This window comes from Biomphalaria glabrata, chromosome 2 (genome assembly GCF_947242115.1).
Source record: "Biomphalaria glabrata chromosome 2, xgBioGlab47.1, whole genome shotgun sequence".
NCBI classification, from domain to species: domain Eukaryota; kingdom Metazoa; phylum Mollusca; class Gastropoda; family Planorbidae; genus Biomphalaria; species Biomphalaria glabrata.
Window position 1 is genome coordinate 54720748 of NC_074712.1, and position 22145 is coordinate 54742892.

The 22145-nt window shown below is 36.0% G+C and overlaps 2 protein-coding genes across 5 annotated transcripts; both read left to right on the top strand.

Annotated features, from left to right (window-relative positions):
- The first annotated feature begins 2722 nt into the window (after positions 1-2722).
- Positions 2723-15808, top strand: LOC106059444 (uncharacterized). Of its 2 annotated transcripts, none has more exons than XM_013217074.2 (6): positions 2723-3234; positions 4280-4405; positions 5808-5969; positions 11490-11661; positions 13110-13293; positions 14620-15808. In XM_013217074.2, the coding sequence occupies exons 1-6, from the start codon at positions 3109-3111 to the stop codon at positions 14978-14980; spliced, it is 1131 nt and encodes a 376-aa protein (XP_013072528.1). In that variant the 5' UTR covers positions 2723-3108; the 3' UTR covers positions 14981-15808. The 2 variants fall into 2 exon arrangements, with proteins under 2 accessions (XP_013072528.1, XP_013072529.1); XM_013217075.2 differs by having other exon boundaries at positions 2723-3194.
- Positions 15809-16979: 1171 nt separating this feature from the next.
- On the top strand, positions 16980-21167 carry LOC106059445 (uncharacterized). Of its 3 annotated transcripts, XM_056021474.1 has the most exons (3): positions 17035-19338; positions 19837-19925; positions 20577-21167. In XM_056021474.1, the coding sequence occupies exons 1-3, from the start codon at positions 17332-17334 to the stop codon at positions 20872-20874; spliced, it is 2394 nt and encodes a 797-aa protein (XP_055877449.1). In that variant the 5' UTR covers positions 17035-17331; the 3' UTR covers positions 20875-21167. The 3 variants fall into 3 exon arrangements, 2 of the variants coding, with proteins under 2 accessions (XP_055877450.1, XP_055877449.1); XR_008776694.1 differs by lacking the exon at positions 19837-19925 and having other exon boundaries at positions 16980-17233; positions 20577-20713; XM_056021475.1 differs by lacking the exon at positions 19837-19925 and having other exon boundaries at positions 17030-19338; positions 20577-20767.
- The last annotated feature ends 978 nt before the right edge of the window (positions 21168-22145 follow it).

The window sequence follows — 22145 nt, forward strand, 5'->3', positions numbered from 1 at the left end:
GTGCATAGTCACGTGAACAGTGGCGTAGCTGTGCTACCTAGTGAAAGTGGAATGTAGGGCCCAAATTCGAAAGTCCCCCGGGACCCTACTTGAGTGTCCGAAATTACTTATTACATTGAATATTACGTCACTGCCATGTATTTTTTCTATTCACGTTGTTATAAAAGTTAGTGACCCTGCGGCATGTTTACCACACAGATTAACTCTTTCCGTGCGATGTTACTCTCAGGGAGAAACTGGGCATATAGGGTTTGTTTCATTATCATTAGAATTGCAGGGGCATTTCATGTGTCAATCTATTCATGCATGTTAATCAGTGACATAAACTCTGCTCATTCATTGGTTTTCATCGCTGATTCAGGCAACCCACTCCATTCTCTAATAACAATCGAAGAAATGGCCATTATAATATATTCTTTTTACAAGACTAACATTAATTTAAGATATTATAGCTATACAAGCTGTGATATAAGCTATTTACAAGCTCAGTTGTAATTTCAACCCTTTACTATCCCAGCTGTAGTTTAGACTGTATATTTGTCCAGCTGTAATTCAAACTATTTACAATTCCAGCTGTAAATAAGAAAGTTTACTAGTCCTGCTGTAATTAAGACTATTTTCTAGCCCAGCTGTAATTTAACCTGTTTAATAGACCAGCTGTAAGTTTTAGACTGTTTGTATTCCTGGTGCGAATGTTCTGTTCTACTGTATACCTTGTGCTATGTAACAAGAGCGTAGATCTGTGTCTTGATCATTGATTTACACGTCAGTCAACCCCGCAGAAGACTTACCTCGCCTTTGAGGAGTCACTGCGGATGTTAGTGTCAATTAGCCGTGAGATATTTAGCTGGTTAGCGATGGAAACTGACTCACATCTTTCCGTTCGTTCGTCATGTATTCTGTACTTATGACCTTGTAGTCCATGTCTATTGTTTGGGGTAAAGAAAATTCCGAAGTACTTAGACTTAACTAGTTGTAATTTGCAGAGTTGTAGCATGGGCTGATTACATAATATGACATTGAATTCGTCAAGCCATTTATTACTGTATAGCTATGCATGATCAATTCGGATCAATTCTCGCAGAGGTCGAGCAGAGGCGACGCTCTCAACCATTTTAGCAAAGCTTCTATCAACTCACTCTGTCTGTCTGTCTGTCTGGTAAATAGATAGTACATGTTATTTCTTCCACACCCATTCACAGATCAAGTTGAAACTTTGTACAAATTTACAATTGCATAGACAAGACATGAATCGCTACAAAAAAAAATTAACCAATTAGTCAATCAACTGTTGTGTTTGATACCGATATAGATCTGGTTAAATAATTTGGATTTAGGCCGCCTTAACTTCCTGTTCCCACACCCATTCTTCGATCAAGTTGAAATTTTAAATCCCCACTCACTGTACCTAACAACACCTAAATCGAATTTTAAAAAATCACCAATTTGTTGATTCCTTATTGGTAATTAAGTTTTTGTTTGAAATCAAATAGGGCAATACATTTTACATTATTGAGAGATACAGTTGTAAGTGCGAGTTTTCCATTCAAGCTTTGTTTTTTTGTTTTTTAAAGAATATTTTTTTTAACATTTTGCCGTTTTGTAAATCCATACTCTGATCTGAAATGTATATGGATCTGAGTAGGTCTAATTCTAAGTCAGTGTAAACTTCATGGCTCTGCCTAAAACCAGAATGCATGAGTTTAAATTTATATTTATTTTTTTTTATATTTCTTCCTTACTCATTTGTAAATTTCATCAAAAAGATCCAATTATAAACAAAGTCCTCTAATACTTATATGACTTAGATGACTTGGTATTTTGATTTCAGTTGAATCAGTTTAATTTTCTCATAGTTCCAACACCAGCTAATAGTCGTATCGTTTAGGGTCATTACACTAATTGCTTATTTCTTTTTAAGCGCAGAATTCATAGTATAGTTAATCGTAAAGACCTGTTGACTATGAAATCTCCTGCCCTACTTAAATTGTATACGTCACGCTGCTAAAAGCTACATTGTAATTTGTTCTAACTGTGGGTAAACTCAATGTTGCGGCGTAGTATGTGCGGTCTTTTAGGTAGGTCATGTGACCAGGGCTAGTAAACTCTACGGATCTGAAAGACCCTTCTGGAAACTAGATGGTCATCTGTGATGTTGGATGGTTGCTTCGTAATATGGTATAGCTATGGAGTGTAGTCTCGATGGTCCAGGGTTCAAACCCTGCCCATCACCATCTCCCCGCTGTCGTGTATTAGGTTTGGGCTAGGATGTAAAAATCTTCCATTCTGAAGCAACATCCAAAATATGAAGAAAAAAAAACACCAACTCAATCGTGTGACTGTTAAGCGGTATTACGAAGTCATTTAATCTGTTCGTTCCCTAAGTGGGAGCTAACTCTCATGTCACCATACTTATGCTATTATGCTGTATTCTTGATTTCTTATTATAAGTTTCAATGTTTCTAGTACTTTTATGCTTGAGCACTAAGCTTGTATCCATGTATACAGTTTATCCCCACAACATTTCACAGAGAACATAAACTTGTGTAAGGGCGTGGCGCGAAAATCGTTTTTTTCCCCTGACACCAGACATCATGCCATCTTCTGCCGCAGTATCTACCTGCAGAAGTCAATAGTCTACCTCCAACAGTTTTTCCGTCTCCAACGATCGTCTAGCGGAAGGTGAAAAAAAAAAGACAATTCAATGAATTCTGTAGGCATAAATATTCCTTATATGGAGATGGTACTGATATGTCAGGCAGGTTCCGTTACTTCTTGGCCTTGCTCTCTAAACGCAGATTGTTACGTCAGTTAGTTGACAATGCTGAATGCTCGGGATAAGAGATTCAGATCGAATGGAATTGAGGGGTAAATTAATGACGCCAAGTTTGTAGAAATGTGTTACACACGTGTGTAGTTATTGAAATGGATACTTCACTGCCCATCAAACTGTTCAGTGTGTAAACAACAATCTGATCACTGCTTTAGTGTTAGCTCTACGAGATATTATTAAATCTCTGGATTGTAATCCACTTCTATAAGTCGACTGTATGCGACAGAAGTTTCGCGGATTTCATCAAAATTTAATTTCGGATTAAGGGGGAGAAAATGTGTGACGACAGTATTGCTGGGATTGTTATGGACAATGGATCTGGCATGTGCAAGGCCGGCTTTGCAGGAGACGACGCCCCGAGGTCTGTGTTTCCATCTATAGTTGGCAGGCCACGACATCAGGTGACATATCGTTGTTGTTGTTGCGGCTGAAATTTAAAATTTGTGTTAAAACAGGAACTAAAAAGCAATTTTGAGAGTTTCTACTACTCCTTATATAAAAAAACTGTATTTTAAAATAATATGACAACTTGTAAAAAGTTGTTACAAAGCTTCTATCAGCACACTGTCCTGTCTGGTATAAATTATCAACACATTAGTTCTCTCACTTCCCAATCTTGAATAAAGTTAAAACTTTGCACAATAATTCCTTGTTCTAACAAATTAAAAACTGAAGCAGTTAGTTTACTATACAGTGGTAATTCATTAATCTTCATTGATATCGAGAAGATAAATAAATCTTTATGTAACTAGATATGTGGCTATAAATGTAGAGTTCTAATCTTTAGATAAGTTGTTTTTAAAGAAAGTTTTAGATTTAGTTTGTTTAAATATATTATTGATCTTTTAGTCGTAATGGCTATATCTTGCTCTTTATGGGTATAATTGAAATCAGGCTTAGTATTATAGTGTTTTTTTTATATCATTTTATTTTTTATAGCCACAAAGGGGCAGGTTTTAAACATAAGTTGTTTTTTTTTAGCATTCTATATTAAATTTAAAGACCGTTCAAAATGATATTTTTGTTTACAAATAGTTTTTACTGTATAAATAAAAAATAACATCATATTTCAGTACATTTCCTATAAAGCTAGTAACACTTAAAAGAGATTATTTGGCTGTCTGGTCGAAAGAACTCCAAACTATCGTCCCAGTGGTCTCGAACGCTGAACGGCGTCATCCTGTGTCAGCCTACTGGAGATTTGGGCTAAGACTTAATAATCTTCAGTGCTGACAAACATTCGAAACTTATAAAACTAACTAACACAAGGACTTAATATTTGTTCTAATTTCTGTTGCATTGTGTAACTTCAAATAAAACTTACCCACGTAAGATTTTCAAGACATTCAACAGCAAACTCGGGTCTATAGTCAGATCATGTGGCGATGATGTTTGCTGATTGAATTGCTTGTTTCTGATCATGTGTGATTTTTGTTTTATCTTTAGGGTGTGATGGTTGGTATGGGTCAGAAAGACACATACGTAGGTGACGAGGCGCAGTCTAAGAGAGGTATCCTGACTCTCAAGTATCCAATAGAACATGGGATAGTGACCAACTGGGATGATATGGAGGTAAGGATAGTCTATTTAAAAGGTAGGGCGTCGACTAACTTAAATCTAGCTTTGCTAACATTGCTATAGAGACACTTCCAGATAAATACGCTTGAATTCAAAGCAAAAGGAAATATTAGTGTGTTCGTTGTTGGTTAATATGCATGACTAAATGCATGACGCATAGGACGTAATCATCTTCTTTTTTAAAGTAACGTCTGTATCATATAAGATAAGAGATCTCAAGTAGAATATTTGGCGTGATTTTCTACGTGATCTTTGGTGTGATCTTTAGTAGCTTTATCTGCGGCGTGATCTTCAACTTGATCCTCACTGGTGTCATTTTAGCACTTTGATTGAGATACCATAAATGTCTTGACAGGTCACCACATTGAAAGGTCAAGGGTTTTTGGAAATCTTTGATTGCTGAATACGTGGGAACACTCCAAGCACCTAGTCTACAAAAAATTGAGGGTCTGCGTGAGCCGTAAATGTAATCGGAGCTTTGTTTTGGTTTGCTGTTGATTCGTGTCTGTTTCATTCAAGGCAAAAAGTTGAAATGGAATGGACACCAGACGACATTGGACAGACTGACTGGGCACACAACTTGGAATAAGAAATTGTAGAAGACATACAAAGATGATATCAAGCACAGGTTAAAAACAGACAATTATGACCAAAAAAATGACACGAACCTTTACAAAGTTACCCATAACAACACAAATGAGTTTTCCCCCCTGATGTAATCTTTGAAGAACTTGGTCATATTTATTTATTTAAGAAAAAAATGATTGAAGTTCTAGTACACACTTCAAGTGTTGATTGTGTTTGCAGAGGCGGCCTATAAGGGTGGCGAACTATGGAGATACTAATGTCACCATCAGCCCATCAGGCGAACTAGGAGGCTTCGGCATGGCCATCTATGTGTCCTGCCAGTACCAACACAGTATAGACAAACCAATTGAAATGAAAACTTTTAGCATGATATAGAGTGAATTTTGAGCCTCACATATGATACAATCATTTTTGTGTGTGTCTTTCAGATCCTATCGGAGATTTCCTCGATAAACTCAACAATGTCAAGGACGCTTAGTTCAACTTTGACATTTCTAACTAAATAAAAATTACAAACATAAGAGCTTAAAAATTTTGATTCAGTCATTCAAAAACGTATGGCACATCCTATTTGCATAATTTAAAAACCATAGGTTATTAGCAATTCTTTTAGTTTGTACACCAGATACCCCAAAAAGCTGGCTATTTATAGATTTTCCACAATGTATGAAAATCTCCGATACAAACATGTGTCCTCGAGAAGATAGATATACAGTTAGTGGAGCAGAGAAAGGAAGAGAATTCATTGTGGATGTGTGGATGTTTAAGTAGTGTGTCACGTGATGGCAGTGCTTGATGTGTTTCACAGAGAATCTGGCACCACACGTTCTACAACGAACTTCGAGTGGCTCCCGAGGAGCACCCCGTCATGATGACTGAGGCGCCCCTCAATCCAAAAGTCAACAGGGAGAAGATGTTGCAGATAATGTTTGAAACATTCAACACGCCCGCTTTTTACGTAGCTATACAGGTCAGTGATCTAACTCTTCCATAGCATCTCTAGACATGCTTTTCTTTTCGTAATTGGTTGGTAACTCAACTTTTTTTAAGTTCAAGTCTAGCAGACGTAATTATATGTAAATCTTGGCGGATGCTTGTGCGTTCTTAAAAAGCGAAAACCATCGATTTGATTTAAATGGTGTGTTCAGGGATTCTCACAACTTTATTTTTTGGCCACTAGTTACTTTATTTTAGTAGAAATTTAAAGAAATTTTAAACATTTACAGTAACACTTTATTCTTAATCACAAAAGATTATCAGGTGTCGTCCTCCATCTTCCATTTCACAGAACCAGGGAGCTATAAGTGTCTTTGAAAAGATCCTTGGATTTTGTTTTGGTCCTTAGTTCTTCCTGATTAAGAACAGGTTTTTTTTCATTTGACCCTTGACCTCTCTAACTACCGTTTCATGTACAATAATGGCGCATCACCTGTAAACAAAATCAATGAATGCAATGGAACCGATCCTTTGCGAATTCATTATATAAGGGGGACAGAAATTTAGAAGTGCTATATCAAGGGTCGGATTTGACCCGCGGGCTTTAGTTTGTACATCACGTAGATCTGTTTTACTTTTCAATTTCTGGCAATATAGCGTAAAAACTTAAGGGAGGCGACTCAACGATATAGATGTTTATGGATTTATGGGGACATCACAAATGCATAAAATAGCATCTGCCTTGAGCACAGCCTCTTCATCAACTCTAGATTTAGTGGGCGGAACTTCGTTCTCTTGTCTCTAATGTCAACATCCTTCTCAGTCTAGTCTCTAACAGTGCGCACCTTCTCAGTCTAGTCTCTAACAGTGCGCACCTTCTCAGTCTAGTCTCTAACAGTGCGCACCTTCTCAGTCTAGTCTCTAACAGTGCGCACCTTCTCAGTTTAGTCTCTAACAGTGCGCACCTTCTCAGTTTAGTCTCTAACAGTGCGCACCTTCTCAGTTTAGTCTCTAACAGTGCGCACCTTCTCAGTTTAGTCTCTAACAGTGCGCACCTTCTCAGTCTAGTCTCTAACAGTGCGCACCTTCTCAGTCTAGTCTCTAACAGTGCGCACCTTCTCAGTTTAGTCTCTAACAGTGCGCACCTTCTCAGTTTAGTCTCTAACAGTGCGCACCTTCTCAGTTTAGTCTCTAACAGTGCGCACCTTCTCAGTTTAGTCTCTAACAGTGCGCACCTTCTCAGTCTAGTCTCTAACAGTGCGCACCTTCTCAGTCAAGTCTCTGAACAGTGCGCACCTTCTCAGTCTAGTCTCTAACAGTGCGCACCTTCTCAGTCTAGTCTCTAAACAGTGCGCACCTTCTCAGTCTAGTCTCTAACAGTGCGCACCTTCTCAGTCTAGTCTCTAAACAGTGCGCACCTTCTCAGTCTAGTCTCTAAACAGTGCGCACCCTCTGCACTATCTTGGATGGCGGTGTGCTTGGCAAGGTTATAACAATAGTGACAAAGTATTATAGTCGCCTGTTTAGTATTTGGGTAAATCCCTGACCCATCCGTGCACACGGTCGGTATTTCAATCCTGGTTTTATAACTTGTACTGTTTATTAAAATTACGCCCCCTGAGGGTGATGGCACCACGCCCTTATCGAATTCATTTCATTTCCATGACTTGAACTTGTCTCAAATGTGCCGGCTTTAAGTTTGTGTTTCCAAACCTTTCTGTTTGTCGACTACGTTGATCCCAGGGTGTGTGTGTGTGATTGGTCTTGTATTCCCTAATAACCGGCTAATCAATTATCATAAACTTTCTCTGTACATTCTCTGAACAATTTGGTACATTAAGGTTGGATCCAATCAGGCGACTGATTTCATTAACTGGTGGACCGATTAACCAGATTCGATTGTACTTGAATTATCAATTTCATCATATATCAATCAGTGCAAAACAAATCAAATTTTCTTCTTCTCCTCGTTCTCAATATTATGTTGGAGCGTTCAGCTGACTAGACCCAATATATACTTATTTATAACTTCTAAAGGTCTAGAAACGTAGTAAGTAAATTTCCCCTTTCCGACCTTGCGATCTATAGAGCAGATGGTATATAGAGGATCTGTGTCCATGGCCAACTGTTAATTAGGGTTTCATTGTGGCCAGGTACTCATTAGTTTTGGTTGGACTTAAAGGAATCCTAAAAATCCCAAAATTAAAAATCCATCAGTTTGGAGGCCAAGTGCTTTACCACTTAGCCGCCAAGAAATGTAGCCTTTCCATAATATTATATCTATTGTTTAAATAAACATCTTATAATAGTTTTCATTAATATAGGTTTGTATGTAAGTGGTAATCATTGTCGTATTAAGATTTGAAAAGGCCCTAAGCTATTTGAGAAAGGGGCCCCTTGCAATCAATATAAGATCACTTTCCTTTGTGCTTTTTTCAAAATGATTGAAAATATACCTGGAAATATTTTTGGAGGGACCCATTACAAACAAGAGACATAGGCTGTAGCTTGTATTATCTATTATCTTAATAATATATAAGTAAATCCAGCTCTGGGTATGGGGTTCTATTGTGGCCCTTCATAAGTCTAGATATTATTAGTCACTGCTAAATTTTTCTTGGGGGCCCTAAACAGCTTGTGTTTCCTATAGGCTAATCTGACTCTGGTGGTAATCTCTAAAAAAATATATAAATATTTACATTTTCAAAGATCTGACATTACAATGATTTAAACGTAGAAGAGATTTCAGCAGAGCTAGCAACGAAACAAAACATGAATCCTTATCTTTCAAGTTCTTTTCTTCACTTGTACTACGCTTGTTTTCTTTTCATTTCACAAACCGTGGACTACAGCGTCAAAAACAAAAAGGGGACAGTACTTTTGTTTTCTCGCTCAAAGGGACAGTACTTTTGTCTTCTCGTTCAAATGAGATTCTGATGGCTTACTTTTTTTTTTCAATACCCTATTATTATCTTTTTGTCCAACACTTTGCTCCAGAGTTCTGTGCCTTGTCCTGTCTCGAGACGACATCAAGATGTTTGGACTTGTATTCAATTATGTCCGAATCTGTTAGCAGCTCCTAGCCTCTTGTTATCAGACTGACAGTCAGTGTGTGAAATCAAACAAATGCCATTGTTGTATTAATTTTCTGAGTTTAACGACCTTGTTAAAGTCTTTTCCCCAACTTAGACCAACTCCTCTTTTCATTATCTGTAAAAGTAAAGTTCCCCCTTTCAGACCTGTGATCTATGAGGCAGATGATGTAAAGGTTATCTGTTTCTGTGGCCCAGGGTTTACGAGGATGTCATGTGGCCAGCACAACGACCAACCGCCTTTACTTTTCCTCAACTAATGTCAGGTATCCATTAGAGATGGGTGGACTTAGAAGCGCCCTAAAGATCCCGATAATAAAAATCCCAGTCTTGATTCGAACCCGGGATCTCTGGGGTTGGAAGCCAAGCGCTTTACCACTCCATTATCTATATTAATAGAACAAAACAGGCCTTTACTTAACCCCTGATGCTCATGTAAGTTACTATGTTGGAACTAGATTATTAGTCTCCTCCTTTTTACTCAACTCATTTATAATTATTCAATATTTTTCGCTCTTTTGATTCCAACTAAATTTTGCGATAGCTCAAAATGATTTGACTCTTTCACTTAAGCTCTGCATTGAGTTCAACGTGACGTAGAAATATGTATTTACAGCAGAAACAAAAGTAGGGTTTAACTCTCCAGCCCCTGGGATGTCAGAGACAGAACCGCTCTGTTGGAATACCATCCACGGCCTGCTTGGTAATACAGAACCAGCAGAAGTAATGTCGTCTGCCAGAGTCGTGTTTGTCGTTTGCTTGAATCGATACAATAGCTCAAGTCGTCAGGAGATCGTTACTGAAAAGGTGAAGGTCATCACGTGACGAATTCTCACACTGAAGACGCGCGTGTTTTAGTAGATAAAGTGCGGGGAGGGGGCGGGGATCTTGGTCTTAAGATAGAACATTGTGTCACCCTGCCACAACTTTAGAATCAAAATATCCGAGACAATACAACGTTACACACTAACTTTGTTTTTCCTAATAAATTCTTCAATTCTTTAGACGAGAACTGAATAACTGACAGAGCAAAGACTCGCGTCGCTAAAGTGAGGCACAGGGATAATAGCCTCTATTATTTGTTTTCACAGTAGCCTCTAAAACTTGTTTCTACAGTAGCCTCTAAAACTTGTTTACACAGTAGCCTCTAAAACCTGTTTCTACAGTAGCCTCTAAAACTTGTTTACACAGTAGCCTCTAAAACCTGTTTCTACAGTAGCCTCTAAAACTTGTTTACACAGTAGCCTCTAAAACCTGTTTACACAGTAGCCTCTAAAACTTGTTTACACAGTAGCCTCTAAGACCTGTTTCTACAGTAGTCTCTAAAACTTGTTTACACAGTAGCCTCTAATATATGTTTACACAGTAGTCTCTAAAACTTGTTTACACAGTAGCCTCTAAAACCTGTTTCTACAGTAGCCTCTATTATTTTTTTACACAGTAGCCTCTAAAACCTGTTTACACAGTAGCCTCTAAAACTTGTTTACACAGTTGCCTCTAATATATGTTTACACAGTAGTCTCTAAAACTTGTTTACACAGTAGCCTCTAAAACTTGTTTCTACAGCTGCCTCTAAAACATGTTTCTACAGTAGCCTCTAAAACCTGTTTCTACAGTAGCCTCTAAAACCTGTTTACACAGTAGCCTCTAAAACCTGTTTCTACAGTAGCCTCTAAAACCTGTTTACACAGTTGCCTCTAATATATGTTTCTACAGTTGCCTCTAAAACCTGTTTCTACAGTAGCCTCTAAAACTTGTTTACACAGTTGCCTCTAATATATGTTTCTACAGTTGCCTCTAAAACCTGTTTCTACAGTAGCCTCTAAAACCTGTTTACACAGTTGCCTCTAATATATGTTTCTACAGTTGCCTCTAAAACTTGTTTCTACAGCTGCCTCTAAAACTTGTTTACACAGTAGCCTCTAAAACTTGTTTCTACAGTAGCCTCTAAAACCTGTTTCTACAGTAGCCTTTAAAACTTGTTTCTACAGCTGCCTCTAAAACTTGTTTACACAGTAGCCTCTAAAACCTGTTTCTACAGTAGCCTCTAAAACCTTTTTCTACAGTAGCCTCTAAAACTTGTTTCCACAGAAGCCTATAAAACCTGTTTCTACAGTAGCTTCTATAACTTGTTTCTTCGGTAATTTTCATAACCTGTTTCTTTTGTACTTTAAATGAGGTCTCACTGAAGCAGATTCTAAAATTGGAAACCCATTCTTCTGGTCGCCTTTTCACTTAATTGCTCTGGTATTACGTATATACGATTGTTATTTTTTTTTATATTAAATTATTATGCCAAGAGTTAATTTAGATGAGCATAATTAAAATAAAATGTAATGAATAATTGCTATTGCTATTTCATTAGACATTGTAAAATATATAAAGTAAACTTTGCAGGCACTAAACTTTATAGAGGATATTATAATAACTATCAATCTAATTTCTCTATCTTGCCACGACAGGCTGTGTTGAGTTTGTACGCCTCTGGTCGTACTACTGGGATAGTGTTAGACTCAGGAGATGGTGTCACGCACACAGTCCCTATCTATGAAGGCTACGCACTGCCTCATGCCATCATACGCATGGACCTGGCTGGCCGTGATCTGACTGACTACATGATGAAGATACTCACAGGTAAACACACACACGCAGCAAACTAATCAGATAGTATGGGCTACAATAACGAATAAAGGATTTGTGTGTGACAAAGAACTGCAAATATTTCTAGAAATATCTGGATATTCTTGTTATTACAATGTGAAAATTTAGTTTTAAATCCGCGGGGATTATACCTATTCAGTTTAATGCTTATTAAATTTTGTTTTACTTAATCATACTCCAGATTCCAGATCATTTTTAAAAAATCGGGTCAACAACATTTCTAACAAAATCTTAATGCATTTACTTCACAGTCTTTATTTTAACTTGCTTGCTCGGTGTGCTCTGGGGGAGGGGGAGTAACTAGGCGCCCCTTAGGCGCTGAGCAAACACAAGTCAGCTCAAGTCGGAGGTTCGAACTCTATCTCTTTGTTAGACAGCCAGTTGGATACTACCACTCAGACACACACACAATCAAGAAACTTCGTGACAAAAAAGTTTATGAATAACGTTTATATATGTGAACATATCCAATCTTATCTTATCTTATATATATTACAGACGTTACTTCGAAAAAGAAGATAATTACGCCCTACCCATTTTATGTCTCAATTTAGTCATGCATGTTAATCAATGACTTATACTCTGCTAAGTCGTTGGTTTTCCTGGCAACCCATTCTATTTTATAATGGTACTAGGGAAGAAGGAGAACTTGTACGAATTGGTTCTAGCGTATGGAATAAGAAATGTGCCTCTATGTTTGTCTCTTTCTGAGAATTTCATTAGATTTTGTTTTTCTATATGTAAGTTATGGTTTAGTGTTTGATGTATCATAGCTACATTGTATGGAGAGAATGAATAAAGAATTGAAACAAAAACAAGATTTTAAAAAAGGCAAACACAATAGACAGGTGTAGTATGAAACTGTCCTTGAATAATAAACATGCAGATTTAAGTGACCTAAATGATTTTTTAAATAACTTTTCAAAGTTTGTGTGTGGACGTAGATAAGATCAATGTATTGAAGGCTTTGTTTTTGTATAAATAAGCAGGAATTATTTTTTTTGTTCGTAATCATGTCTGAATGTAACAAAAAGAGTGTTTAAAACGACACCTCTACACCTAGTGCAAATCAATTCATGGAAATAAGTCAAAATTTTACTATTTACCATATACATACCAAGCATAGGCAAATGTTTTATATAAAAAAAAATATTTCAATTATTAAATATGTATGATTTCATGATTTGTTGTGAGCTAATTGATACAACTAAAACCTATTTACAAATACAACGTAAATGAAAATTAAAAAAAAACACCGAAATCTTTTCCATTGATTACACTGCAACTACCAATCTATTACATGACTGCGGCCTCAGTTTTTTATGCGTTTAGGTTTCTGGGTCGTGTGTTTTATGTTAATTCGTTCTAGTTTAGTTTAGTTTAGTTTAATGTATTATTATAATTATTATTATTTTGCCTAGAACGAGGCTACAGTTTTACTACCACCGCTGAAAGGGAGATAGTCCGGGACATAAAAGAGAAGCTCTGCTATGTCGCCCTTGATTTCGAAGAAGAAATGAAAGCCTCTGTAAGCTCTGTGGAAATGGAGAAATCTTATGAGTTGCCGGATGGCCAAATTATTACCGTAGGAAATGAACGCTTCCGGTAAGATGAACTACATTTTGGAATGTGTGGGATAAAAGGACAAAAATGGATGAAATCAAATAGTATCACATAAGAAAATTGTTGTTTTTTTTTTTTGTCTTAAAATGAAGAATTACAAGATTAGAAAATGAGCTTCAAAATTTTTGACTTATAGAGCGCCCATGTATTAGCACCGTTAACTATTCTCCAGACTAACGTTCACAGAAATAACTGTCTAGTCTAGATTCTAGTTCTAGAAGAAATTACAATTTAAATATGTTTTAAAATGTATGTATAAATAAGTAGTCTTACTCTTAACTTGTATTTCCGTCTAATTATGGCGGTGAAACCAATGGACCTCACTCACCAATCATAAACAAACAACATTTAGTCACGTGAAAATATTGATAAAACAACGAAAAAAACTGTCAAGTGATAGCCATTGTGTATTAAAAATTAGATCTTAATTTGTATAGAAGCGATAGAGAATCACGTGGCTAAATGTTCTTTGTTTACGATTGGTGAATGAGGTCCATTCAGATAAATACGAATAGTTACAGTTCTGGGTTTGGAGCCAAATGTTATTATAAGTTGTTGTACAAACCCCCCCCCCCCCAACTAAATACTTTCTACACCCCTGACTATTTTCTCTTAGCATGTTCCTGTGGGTTTATTTCAATAATTTACAATGAATCGAAACACACTTCTTCCCGATACAAACTCCTACCTCGTGATGTGGGTCTATCTGACGTATTATTGGTGTTGTTGGCTGCCTGGTCATGGGGTACAGCACTAGAAAGTCGTTCGGTGGCCTCAACGGTCCCAGGCTCGAACCCTAGCCAGCTGCCATCCTCCATCGGCCTGTGGGAGGTTTTTGCTATGATGCAATAATTTGCGGAACCTGAAGGAAACATATAGAGTGACGGCTGGATGAAAACAAAGGTTCAATACAGACGAAAATTAAATCCAGCCTACTTGGCTGTGATGCCAGCTACTGCCGGCTTCTAAACTATGTTCTTGCTTTTAGCATGCTCAGAGCACTATAGTCCTATCTTATTTGTGGACAAATGGGGGGAGAGGGGGTATCTGGGAGAAGGTTTTCCGTGCTGCCTTTGGGTGCTCAGTAAACACAACTCTGCCCATGTCGGGTGTCGAACCTCGAGCCTTTTCATAGGTAGCCAAGCCCAGCCAAGCTAAAGCGTAATAAGTCTCTCGACAATGCTTTATAGTTGTAACATCATACTCACAAGTGATAGGAAACCTGCATATCTCATTGAGCATTTTAAAATCGTTTGTAGCCCTGAGAAAGTTCTAAATGCGTTTCATTTCATTTTTTTTTCTTTTTAGATGCCCCGAAGCGATGTTTCAGCCCTCGTTCATCGGCATGGAGCAAGCGGGAATCCACGAGACGACCTACAACTCCATCCTCAAGTGTGACGTCGACATCCGCAAAGACATCTTCAACAACATCGTCCTGTCCGGGGGAACCACTATGTATCCTGGGATAGGAGACCGCATGACGCACGAGGTCAGCAGCTTGGCCCCTGGCGCGGTCAAGGTGAAGGTCATCGCCCCTCCAGAGAGAAAGTACTCGGTTTGGATCGGTGGCTCCATCCTGGCATCTCTCTCCACCTTCCATCAGATGTGGATCACAAAGGAAGAATTTACAGAGATTGGACCAGCCATTGTTCACCGGAAGTGCTTTTAATGACCGATAGTTTGAAATTTTGGCCTTAAAGTGTTATTTTTTATCCTTGATTATTTAATATATTAAAAAAATGTTCAGGAAATATAAGTTTCTGTTCAGGAAATATAAGTTTCTGTTCAGGAAATATAAGTTTTTGCCAAAATGTTAGATTGCCAAACATATTTTAAATTCACGAAATATTGCCTTACACTATCAGAAGCCTATTCATACCTTGAGCAAAAAATAACATCAAGTGTCATTCTTTACTAGGTTCAATGCTTTTATGTTAGGATAATTTCCTTAATATAATCAGAAGGTGTAGCACTGCTCTATCTATTACAATAAAAATGTAATTGACTTGCAGCTCACAATGATTGTATGTACTTGCTGTGTGTTTATAAATAAGTAGATCAAGATTTAGACATATCCATGTAATTCTGATTACGAAAAAATGTCGTGGATGACCTACGATTCTTTACCTTACAAAGTCCATTTAAGTGATAAAATCATATTTTTTATTACATATCTTTATATCTAAAATAGATAACAATCAAGACTGTAATATCATATTAACTTTGAAACAAGTACAGATACAGTTATTAAATGGTTCTGTGCCCAGTATGAAATGTTGCCTACCCAATGCGTTGAATGCAGTAGGTGAAATTGAATGAGCTATAGTTAGAAACTCTTGTGTGTATCTATCATATCATGTCTTCTTTCCATTTGATTTGTGTGCATGGAGAAGTATTTTAATAAAGACACGAATAAATGTGTGCTCTTTAAATTATAACTTGATCTAAAGTTAAATTCTACAGCCAAGCAATAAAAGTATGTGTTTAAAACGCTTTATTCATTTTTTTTCTAATTGCTTATTTCTAATGATATCAACGCTGGATTTTAGTAAGTGGAGGTTACGGGCTGGAATTTTTTTGGATGCATCTAACCCAGTTTAGTGTTAGCCAAACTATGGCACGCGGAGAAGTTTCATCCCATAAAAATGACTAGAATTGAGTTGGGGAAGACGTATTAAAATGTATTCTTCAAAACAAAAAAGTTTTTGAATAAAAAAAACAAAAAACAAGAAAGGTTCCACTTAGAAGACAAAACGATGTCACTTAATTTTATAATTTAATTTCTTAAACGTTGTTAATTTGATCTTTTTTACTTTATTAATAGTAAAGTAGGTGAAGTTACCCCTTTCAGACCAATCTTTGGGGCTGATGATATAAAGGTCATCCATTTCTGTGGCCAACAGTTAACGAGAGCGTCATGTGGCCAGTGCAACGACCATTAGTATTAATTTTCTCCAACTAATGCCAGATCCCCATTATAGCTGGGTGGACTCAGGGGCGCCTTAAATCAAACTTCAACCATAATTATTTGCAGCAATATTAGATAGATAGATAGATAGATAGATAGATAGATAGATAGATAGATAGATAGATAGATAGATAGATAGATAGATAGATAGATAGATAGATAGATAGATAGATAGATGTGGAGGTCTGAGTGTGTGTGAAATTATGCTGCTAAAGGAATTTGATGTATGAAAAAATAAAATTGTTATATATTAATTTTTTTATTTATAAATATTAGTATCCTTTAAACATCTTTTTAATGGGTATAAAGGCCACTATACAGCTTTCATTAATTGTTGAGAACTAGCTTTTACAAACCGGCCACTAGAGAATTTCGATACCTCCTTTTTTTTTTTCTTATCCCCAAACAGACATCAGTCTTAATGTAGACGTTTGTGTTTCTCTGCTACTTATTAGCCAGGGGTAGGGGAAGTTTCCACAGGCCAGCCTAAGAAATTGTGTAATTACATCTTAATCAACGACCTTGTCCCATAAATGATTGCCATCACAACAGATAATTTTTAATCTTAGTCTAATCATGTGTTAATACGACAGCATTTTACATGACAGTGATAACGATGTGAGTGTTCAACTGACCTAACCTGTCTGTTCGTGTATTTATGTTTGTGTGTGTGTCTCTGTGTCTGTTTCTGTGTGTGTGTGTTTTGTGTGGCAGGTTTTGTTTTTATTTTCTTTCACTTTTATCGTTTCTAAGAAATGTTTCTCTAGTTATCTGCCCACCCATAATTATTGGTGCGACTTTACAAATTATATTGCTTAACAAATTTAGTACAGATAAAGTGTAGGCCTCCTGTCCATCGGTGGCATCTTGTATTTTGTAGTCATATGTGTTTATTGTGCACGTTTTATTCACTTTAATTTGCTAAATGACAAAATTATAGGTTGAAGATTTAAGGTAATACATAGATATAAGTATGTTGATTTAAGTGGAGATGGATTAATTTTAAATTATTCAAATCGAATTGTTTCTGAATTATAAATCTGTATCAACAAATGGCTCAGGAAAGGATCTTAGTTGAAGGGTTTCCGTGTAATTTTAACCTGATCACGGGAAATAAAGTTTCTCAGCAACGATTTAAATATGTTAAAACCAATGTGACAAAAGATTTAGAGCTGTCAGATAGCTCCCTAGAGGAACACATTAGAGATCTGAACCTTTTGACTTGGGTTCTGTTCAATTTGAATGAAAAGAATGAAGCCATGGAGAAAAATACAGACGCTCTTGCGCTCACGAAAAGAAAAAATATCGCAGCTCTTGGAAATCTTGTTCATATTTCAAGGCTGCAGGGTTATACGCTTGAATCGAAGAGATACTTAGAGGAGCTGTTAGTTCTAAAAGAGGAGCCGGACTTTGAGCAGCTGAGGCTGGTAGCTCTGTCGGAACAAGCTTATAGTTACAGTAGGCTCGGTGGACTTGAAAACTACAAGCTGTGCAGGCAATGTTTTTTGGAAAGTACTTTACGGTGTCCAGATAATTATCTATGGAAATATGGGCTTGCATTGACCAGTAAGAGGCTAACGAATTGCAATATTCAGTGTTACAGTGACCAGCAGTTCAAAGCTGATGAATTAGTTTCTGAGTGTGTCATTTTGTTTTTTGAAATAGGTGAAAAAGCTGATCGCAGATTGCGAGGTCTTGCTTTTGGACAGCTGGTCAATTTAAGACAAAACTTCTTTATGCAGAAATATGACAAGTTGTTTAAATTCTACAATTTACAAAACTTATGTAATAAAGCACTGGAGTTTGGCGGAAGTGACCCTACTGTATTAACTCAGTGTGGGAAAAGTCTTAAAAGTATAAACATAGACAGAGCTATCCAGTCGCTTAGGAAATCATTAGATTTAAGAGAAAATAACATAGCCTATCATCACCTTGGACTAAGCTTACTCAGAAAATCTACTTTAATCGCTGAAGGTAAATATCATCTCAAAAGACCTGGTCAAGAGAAGAATTATAACGGAAAAAGTGCAGGTAATGTCAGGAAATATGGATTTAATTCTAAACAGTTGAATTCCGCTACAGACACTAGGTATAACAAATTTAAGTTATACACAACAAATCCATTTAAAGAACTCAACATTGAAGATGAACTTGTAAAAGAAGCTATTGAATGTTTTAAGAAAGCCATTGAGATCTCACATGAGGAGAATGTCCCTGCTAAACAGACACTAGCTGATGTGTACTTCTCCACTGGTCAGTTTGAACATGCTTTGGCACTTTACAACCAAATTATTGACCAAACAGAAGGGAAATTTCTGTTGTGTTTAATATCTGCCCACCATGGAGCGGGGCAGTGTCTGCAGAAATTAAGTGAAGCCCCAGGAGAAATGAGTATAGAAACTAGACAGCACTTTTTGAAGGCAGTAAGTTTTGCAGTAGACGTTGCCTCAAAGAATGCAGCCTTTGCGAATAGTGAAATTATGATCTGGGAATCTTTGAGACAACTCCTAGAAGACAATGAAACCACCTCTGTACCAAAAGAAAGAATTCACCGAAATTCTAAGCTTTTTGAGCTTGTGAAAAACAAAGACATTGCAGTTTTAATTAGAAGCATGTTAGATCAAGGACCAGACGTAGACGACGTTGAAATGTTTAGAAGAAAAATAATTACTTTTTTAACTGTTGAAGATTATGAAGGGGCTTTGGCCTTTTTAAACCTTGTTAGTTTAAATAGTGATCTCGTAAATAACCCGGCTTGGTCCAGCTTAGAAATTACGGAACTTAAATCCAGAACGTATCTAATGGCATCTTGGGCTCGTCTTGTAAATCAGAGCTCAGATTTCAGGCGAGTCTTTCAGCAAGAATTTCTTTTAATCTTTGGTCAGTGTGAAGGAATGGTCAGTGAAGAGGAAGATGAGGTCGATGTCATGGAGACACTGGCGCATGATGTGCTTTTGATGACAGAGTCTAGAAGTGGTGATATAAGTGAGGAAAAGACTAATTTAACAAATAATTTATATCATATGTTGAAGAATGTTTTTGGCCTCTCTGTTGTTATGGTAAGTTTCATAGTACTATAATTAGTAGTTTAATCTCACTTTCCTTTTTTCAACGAATTAATTATGTTACTTTATTGAATTTAATTTGAAAATTTTCTTTTCTTTGGGTTCCTTATCACGTACAGTTTGTAGTTACATGTTTTCAAGCTAATTATGTACTTCAATTATTTTATAGTGTCAGGCATCCAAACCAGTAGACTCTATAGTAGAATATAGTGAATGTGTTATTCTATTAAGTCCAAAGGAAGTCAGGTGCATCCTAAAAATCAGAAATTCAAAATTTCCTTCTTCGAGATTTGAACCCTCGGTTTGGAAGCCTAGCGCTTTACCGCTGACCACGCCCCTGGGTAATTTTAAATAAATGGATAACCCAATCACGCAATACCCTTATAAAATAAAATATAGTTGAAAAATAGATTAAATTGTTAATCCCTATCTGGTAAATCAAACTTATAGGCCATATATTCTAATAACAACAAAATTGTTGGTCTGTTTCAGAAAACTACTGACTTTGCAAATGAGACAATGAATCCAGTAATAGAGAACTGTTGTTTGATTGTAATGATCGTTGGACCAAATGATTCCAAGTGAGTCTTACGAAAGTCCTGGAAATATACTTTTTACATAGCCTATCGCAGAAAGCTTCGCCGTTTAAAATTCTTTTTTATAGTTCAATGAAAGTTTTAAAAAATGCATACCATAAAGCATGAAAAATTCGCTATATAAAAACAATTTTAAAACCAAGGAAAATATTTTTTTTAAATATTTTTTTTAATAAAAAAAGGTTGACTAAGAAGAAAAACTCTGAACTTACAACTATATATCTCAATAATGTAGAAGTTATTTCCCTTATTCGATATCAAACAAAGTAATTAATTACCAATAATCAATAAATGTTTTTTTTCAATTTTCTTTCAAATAATATACGAGTGCAGATAAATTATCGAATACAATACCTGTAAAAACCATGCTATTTATTCACAACCACCCAACCCATAAGCATTATTTCAATAGAAAAGATTCTATAAATAATGATAAATAAACAATAAGGATATAAAATCAGATTCTAATTTACTGGTTTGTGAGTCCGTTCAAATAAAGAGACCAAAAAAAAAAAAGGGGGAATCTGACTTCTAAAGTTCAAGGTCTTCTGCTTTAAAACAGCTACGCCAAAATGTCTGCAACTAAACTCGCTTCATAGATTTGCAAAGGTTTAATTAATTTTTTTTTTCCTACAGAAATTTCGAGCAGATGCTGGAGACAATCAAAGTACCCATTAGAGCAGAGACAGTCGTTATTAGTTTAAAACAAAATAGAGATTACCCCAAAGTATTGAAAAGGAAGAGAATGCTAGATTTAAAAATATCTCCATGGAAAGATACAAGGTTACTGACCAATGCTTCTGAAGAAGAAAACACTGGATTATGTAGTAAATGGATTATTCAGAAATTATTTGATGGTAATCCAGAGACTCTAATGCGACTGTTTTATTTTTTGGTTGGAGAAGACTTTGAAAAGAGAATGAATAGTACCTAATTAGGACTCTGTTTGTCAAATCATTTTCTTAAGGATTGGAAAGAAGCTAATTTTACTCCAATACTTAAAAAAAGAAAATAAATCTGATCTAGGAAAACAGCATACACCACTTAGATAAATATAATATACTTATTCCATACCAACATAGCCTTAGGAAATTGTGTTATGTGAAACTCAATAGACCAAAGTGAGGACTTTTCAATGGAATTCGATTATAATACTTTGGCTGGTTCATTACACCAATGGTAGAAAAAGAACAAACTGTAAGAATAAATGGCTCGGAATCAAACTCATTAATGACCTTTCTAATTTCATTGTTTCAGTAACAATAGTTAGACTATTTGCAGATGATTTGCATACATAATACAAAGAACAATATCTGAGAACAAAAGAGAAAGTAATTCTCTTCACAATCTCTACTCGCTATTTGTTTTTAAGTATTTGTTCTAATTGACAATCTTATTGACTATTTCAATTTTCTCTGGTAATAGCAAACACATCAAACTAGAAACATGGTAGCATTATTTAAATCGGTCGTTTGAACTTTATATGAAACTGGGCATTAGCGAATGAAACAAGTTGGTAGAATTAATGTTTATGCACATGAGGAGCAATAGAAATACTATTATTTTACAATGTTTATGCATCTTGAATTTTCGTTTCATAGTTTTACTACTTTACACTTTTTTTTAATGTATACAAAAGAATGAGGTAAAGATTGATTTGTGCTAAATAAAATAACGTCCAAATTAGGGGTATATTTTTTCTAAAAAGCTAAACCCTTGCTTGATGTTTTTCAAGAGGTCCTGTGGGCCACTGACTGGTTCTATTAGAGTCTAAAGGATTTGTTAATAATAAAGAGAAAAGGCATCATCGATTCTCGATAGCCTTACTATTTTTATTGTGTACGTGACAGAATAAATTTTTTTTTAGTATTAGACTTTTTCGTGGCTTTCAAAACCAATGCTACTTCAAAACAAATATTATATATATTCAGACAAAATTATCAAATTATTCGGTTAACATAGTGCATGTTTTTATTTAGTACAAAGAAAAGAAAAGTTAAAAAAATAATTTCTCTTAAAGAGAACTGAACCCAGCCAGTTTAGCTCAAAAAGCCAACGGGAATGCCACACGGTGACATAAAACAATTTATATGATTTAAACTCTTATTGGCAACCAATTACACAAACATTTACAAAAATCCTATCTTTCTGTGCATCATCTTACAAAGCCTATTAGTCTTGGTTACTTACAAACGCATACTTTAA

What these genes read in the sequence shown, in the direction of transcription:
- LOC106059444 (XM_013217074.2), top strand. Translation starts at nt 3,109, where the DNA reads ATGTGTGACGACAGTATTGCTGGGATTGTTATGGACAATGGATCTGGC. An exon ending in CCAACTGGGATGATATGGAG is followed by an intron (nt 4,406 to 5,807) that starts GTAAGGATAGTC and finishes TGTGTTTCACAG; the next exon opens with AGAATCTGGCACCACACGTT. An exon ending in CATGATGAAGATACTCACAG is followed by an intron (nt 11,662 to 13,109) that starts GTAAACACACAC and finishes TATTTTGCCTAG; the next exon opens with AACGAGGCTACAGTTTTACT.
- LOC106059445 (XM_056021474.1), top strand. Translation starts at nt 17,332, where the DNA reads ATGGCTCAGGAAAGGATCTTAGTTGAAGGGTTTCCGTGTAATTTTAAC. An exon ending in TTGGCCTCTCTGTTGTTATG is followed by an intron (nt 19,339 to 19,836) that starts GTAAGTTTCATA and finishes GGTCTGTTTCAG; the next exon opens with AAAACTACTGACTTTGCAAA. An exon ending in GTTGGACCAAATGATTCCAA is followed by an intron (nt 19,926 to 20,576) that starts GTGAGTCTTACG and finishes TTTTTCCTACAG; the next exon opens with AAATTTCGAGCAGATGCTGG.